General features: G+C 53.0%; 1 protein-coding gene across 6 annotated transcripts in view; it reads right to left on the reverse strand.

Moving 5' to 3' along the window:
• The window catches only part of ACD (ACD shelterin complex subunit and telomerase recruitment factor), a 60460-nt gene that overhangs the window by 54374 nt on the left and 457 nt on the right, over positions 1–5629 (reverse strand). For 5 of the 6 annotated variants that reach the window (XM_056521063.1, XM_056521065.1, XM_056521060.1 and 2 more), the window contains exon 2: positions 1407–1531. In XM_056521063.1, the coding sequence (XP_056377038.1) occupies positions 1407–1514 (108 nt within the window). In that variant the 5' untranslated portion in view covers positions 1515–1531. Of the gene's footprint in view, positions 1–1406; positions 1532–5395; positions 5561–5629 lie in introns of those variants that run through there. The other variant, XM_056521064.1, reaches the window with a different exon arrangement.

The following is a 5629-nucleotide window of genomic DNA, read 5'->3' on the forward strand; positions in this document are numbered from 1 at the left end:
CTTTGAGCTCGTTGCTTAAAGGAAAACTTTCATATGTTTTCTCCTGCACTATCCACAGGTACCGATGGATAGTGCGGGAGTCGCTGAACATTTTGAGTCCTACCTTGCCCGGATGCGCTGCGCCGTTTGCCCGTTATAGCAGTTTTTCTGTATATTTAAATTAGCTGCTAACTGGCATGGGCGGGGTTACTGCCTTCATCTGGCACTGTGATGTAACCGCTGCCTGGCCCGCAGCACCGCCCAGCTAATGAATATTCATATAATGCCTTACACTCTCCTTCTTATCCCGGCCGATACTGCGCATGCGTGGGATTTCCTACTATACCCAGAAGCGGTCTTCAGTGCTGCTTCATTATATTGTTAATAGATGGTAGGCATCATCATGCCTGCAACCTTACTCCAGTGCTGCTCCAGACTAATGAAGCAGCGCTGAAGACCGCTTCCGGGTATAGTAGGAAATCCCGCACATGCGCAGTATCGGCCGAGATGAGAAGGAGAGTGTAAGACATTATATGAATATTCATTAGCCGGGCGGTGCTGCAGGCCGGGCAGCGGTTACGTCACAGTGCCAGATGAAGGCAGTAACCCCGCCCGTGCCAGTTAGCATCTAATTTAAATATACAGAAAAACTGCTATAACGGGCGAACGGCGCAGCACATCTGGGAAAGGTAGGACTCAAAATGTTAAGAGTCTCCCGCACTATCCATCGGTACCTGTGGATAGTGCGGGAGAAAACATGACAGTTTTCCTTTAATGCCTGGACCCATTAAAGGGGTTCTCCGGTGCTTACACATCTTATCCCCTATCCAAAGGATAGGAGATAAGATGCCTGATCGCGGGAGTCCCGCCGCTGGGGACGCCCGTGATCATGCATGTGCCACCCTGTTTGTAATCAGTCCCCGGAGCGTGTTCGCCCCGGGTCTGATTACGGGCGACCACCGGGCCGGCGGCGTGTGACGTCACGCCTCCGCCCCCGTTGGACGTCACGCTCCGCCCCTTAATGCAAGCCTATGGGAGGGAGCGTGACCTCCCGTAGGCTTGCATTGAGGGGCGGAGCGTGATGTCACACGGGGGCGGAGGCGTGATGTCAAACGCCGCCGGCCCGGTGGTCGCCCGTAATCAGACCCAGAGCGAACATGCTCCGGGGACTGATTACAAACGGGGTGCCGCGTGCATGATCACGGGCGTCCCCAGCTGCGGGACTCCCGCGATCAGGCATCTTATCCCATATCCTTTTGATAGGGGATAAGATGTCTAAGCACCGGGGAACCCCTTTAAGCCTCGATTCCGGTGGAAGCTGTTGCAAGGGTATTCCATAGTGTGCATGAGCCCTTAGGGTCTTATTATTGGTGCACATTTTGTTACATTATGTTAGTTATTAATAAATGAATTTATACACAACCTACCTCAATCACTTGACCAGGAACAGGTCTTTGCTTAGCTCCCGCATGTTGATATTTAACAAGACAGTCAATGATCCAGGGGTAACCAATGAAAGAATGATATCCGGCCATATCTGCTGTTCAATGACCTATATAGGAGAAAGAACATAAAACATACAAATACATCAAATGTTGTAACCAGCTGTAACAGCAATTAATAAATCAACTATTTTCCAGGAAAATTCTCACATGGAGGGCCAAAAGCATTACCTGTCTATAAATCTGTCTGCCTCATGTGGCTCACAATACTCACCAGTATAGGATAGTGTCAAGCACCCTCAGGTCTTAAGTTCTTTATACAGAAACCATTTCTGAAAATTAAAGGGGGGTAAACGCTGCAAAGAATGTAGAAGGGGACCAGCAATAGGATCTCAGTCAGTGGTCTCCAAATTGTGGTTCTCCAGCTGTTGCATAACAGCAACAACCTGCAAGACCATAAAGCCAATGGCTGCTGGGAACTGTTTTACAAAAGATGGAGGGTCAAGCCTTAGAGACCACTGACCTAAGTGACTAATAATTGTAAAATTAAATGTGTGACCTCTCCCAAGGTGCATGCAAATGACCCATCTCATGGAAGGTGCCTCATTCTGCTGGCAAAAGAAGAGAAGCATGTGCCATTTTGGTCATTTGTATATTCAGCAAATAAAGGTCAAGTCCCCTGGAGCTTCTGAATCACATTGGTGCAGTTTTCCCATGACACTTTTCACTGGTGGGGGGTTAAATAGGATACAGAAAAGCTAGAATTCTTATATCCCACCCTCTTATCAAAACATCCCCAGCATAGAGTTGCATTGTGGTCTCACGAATATTTTACAGCAACAGACACATATTAAACATGATGAACAGTAGATGTGTGACACTGTATGTACACGTGATCCCGAAGTATCATTGCCTGTGATTCTGTAAAATATTGCAATGTAATGTTTGGGCATGCATGGGATTATTACACACATTGGGCCCAGGCATGAAAGGAAAACCAATATACTGGGTGATAGTGTGGGTGAACTGGGGTCACTTTAGTGTGTGCCCTGGCTGTTGAGTTCCCCCCGATAAAGTTCTGTTTGTCTTGTCTGTGTAAGCGCTTTGAAGGGAGTCCCCCGGTGTCCATATTTCTTTGGGTCCTGGAGGAAGGGGCCTAAGCCCGCCCCTGTAGTTTGTAAAACTGTGAACCCGATCCCCACCGCTCTCATCAGCCTGGGGGGATGTAGAAATGTGTGTCTTGGGGTGCAGTGGCAGGGAAGACCGCTATTCACAGCTCTCCCCTGCCTCTGATTACTGCTTCTTCAAATCAGTGTCCCCGTGCCTCACTGCTTCCCCACAGATTTTCTACATCCTGGAGGCAGGGGAGAGTGGTGATCGCGCTCTCCCCTACCTCTGCACTAGGACACACATTCCTACATCCTGGAGGCAGGGGAGAGCGGTGATCGCGCTCTCCCCTACCTCTGCACCAGGACACACATTCCTACATCCTGGAGGCAGGGGAGAGTGGTGATCGCGCTCTCCCCTGCCTCTGCACTAGGACACACATTCCTACATCCTGGAGGCAGGGGAGAGTGGTGATCGCGCTCTCCCCTACCTCTGCACTAGGACACACATTCCTACATCCTGGAGGCAGGGGAGAGCGGTGATCGCGCTCTCCCCTGCCTCTGCACTAGGACACACATTCCTACATCCTGGAGGCAGGGGAGAGCGGTGATCGCCCTCTCCCCTGCCTCTGCACTAGGACACACATTCCTACATCCTGGAGGCAGGGGAGAGTGGTGATCGCGCTCTCCCCTACCTCTGCACTAGGACACACATTCCTACATCCTCGAGGCAGGGGAGAGTGGTGATCGCGCTCTCCCCTGCCTCTGCACTAGGACACACATTCCTACATCCTGGAGGCAGGGGAGAGTGATGATCGCGCTCTCCCCTGCATCTGCACCAGGACACACATTCCTACATCCTGGAGGCAGGGGAGAGTGGTGATCGCGCTCTCCCCTACCTCTGCACTAGGACACACATTCCTACATCCTGGAGGCAGGGGAGAGTGGTGATCGCGCTCTCCCCTACCTCTGCACTAGGACACACATTCCTACAGCCTGGAGGCAGGGGAGAGTGATGATCGCGCTCTCCCCTGCATCTGCACCAGGACACACATTCCTACATCCTGGAGGCAGGGGAGAGTGATGATCGCGCTCTCCCCTGCCTCTGCACTAGGACACACATTCCTATATCCTCGAGGCAGGGGAGAGTGGTGATCGTGCTCTCCCCTGCCTCTGCACTAGGACACACATTCCTACATCCTCGAGGCAGGGGAGAGTGGTGATCGCGCTCTCCCCTGCCTCTGCACTAGGACACACATTCCTACATCCTCGAGGCAGGGGAGAGTGGTGATCGCGCTCTCCCCTGCCTCTGCACTAGGACACACATTCCTACATCCTCGAGGCAGGGGAGAGTGGTGATCGCGCTCTCCCCTGCCTCTGCACTAGGACACATTCCTACATCCTGGAGGCAGGGGAGAGTGGTGATCGCGCTCTCCCCTGCCTCTGCACTAGGACACACATTCCTACATCCTCGAGGCAGGGGAGAGTGGTGATCGCGCTCTCCCCTGCCTCTGCACTAGGACACATTCCTACATCCTGGAGGCAGGGGAGAGCGGTGATCGCGCTCTCCCCTGCCTCTGCACTAGGACACACATTCCTACATCCTCGAGGCAGAGGGGAGTGGTGATCGCGCTCTCCCCTGCCTCTGCACTAGGACACACATTCCTACATCCTCGAGGCAGGGGAGAGTGGTGATCGCGCTCTCCCCTGCCTCTGCACTAGGACACATTCCTACATCCTGGAGGCAGGGGAGAGCGGTGATCGCGCTCTCCCCTGCCTCTGCACTAGGAAACATTCCTACATCCTCGAGGCAGGGGAGAGTGGTGATCGCGCTCTCCCCTGCCTCTGCACTAGGACACACATTCCTACATCCTCGAGGCAGGGGGGAGTGGTGATCGCGCTCTCCCCTGCCTCTGCACTAGGACACACAATCCTACATCCTCGAGGCAGGGGGGAGTGGTGATCGCGCTCTCCCCTGCCTCTGCACTAGGACACACATTCCTACATCCTCGCTGCGGGGATGGGAATGGACAGAGCCAGCAGAGGGGACACACATTTCTACATCCCCCAGGCTGATGAAAGCCGTGGCGATCGGGTTCACAGTTTTACTGCAGCGGCAAGAGTGAGCCACAGTAGCAGGGACAAAGTTTTCAACATCTCTGTTCTCCAATTCTGCCCCGATCTCTCTGCTCTCATAGAGAGGATACAGTTTGCTATATTCCGCTGTGAGAGCGCGGAGATCGGGGTGTAGTGAAATGTGTCCAGGGAGCTGGTGCCAAATACTGAGCTGAGCGAGGCTGCACCGTGGGTGGGTGTGTGTCTCAGCATTTATCATCAGCTGCTTGGACACATTTCTCTACAGGGAACAGTTTCCTTCACTACACCGGCTCTCTTCCACAGTGGCGCATCACAACCCCTGCCCTGAAGTTGAGGCCGCCACACCCCCCTCAATATAGCTATTGGAGAGCCCTTAGGCAATCTTCAAGTCTCCCATAGTGTATGTTCACACTATGGAGTGTGAATGGAATCTCCGCTCGCAGAATTCCGCGAGCGGAGATTCCATTCTGGCGGAAGGACTGCGCCGTCACCTTGGATGGCTATGCAGTGTTTACGGACTTCCGCGCAAAGAATGAACATGTCCGCCGCTGAAATTCTGCAATGTGAACGGGTCTTGCGGAAGACCCATTCACACTGATGGTAATGTTCACAGCACGGAATTATGTAGTGTAAACATATCCATGAGCTATATAGAGGGGGTGTGGCAGCGCCCTGTTTTGGGGGCGGGGGAGCCCCTGTGCTCCAACCCCCGCTATCTAAAAGGGATATGTTTTTGTCCATGACACAAATTTTTTAAGTAAAGTGACCTACATCAGTGGTTCTCAAACTGTGTCCCTCCAGAACTTGCTAAACTACATCTCCCACCATGCAGCCGCTGCTGCCACACTGGGAGCCCCGCAGTATATGATGCAATGGCTGCTCCCTGCGGTTCTCCATGTGCGGAGCCGCGCGCCCCTCATCCAGTCACAGGCCGAGCTTTCACAACTAAAGCGGGCTAAATAAACAAATAATACGCGGAGCTCTGATTGGCTCCTCGCCCCGGAC

This window comes from Hyla sarda, chromosome 5 (genome assembly GCF_029499605.1).
Source record: "Hyla sarda isolate aHylSar1 chromosome 5, aHylSar1.hap1, whole genome shotgun sequence".
In the NCBI taxonomy this organism is placed as follows: domain Eukaryota; kingdom Metazoa; phylum Chordata; class Amphibia; order Anura; family Hylidae; genus Hyla; species Hyla sarda.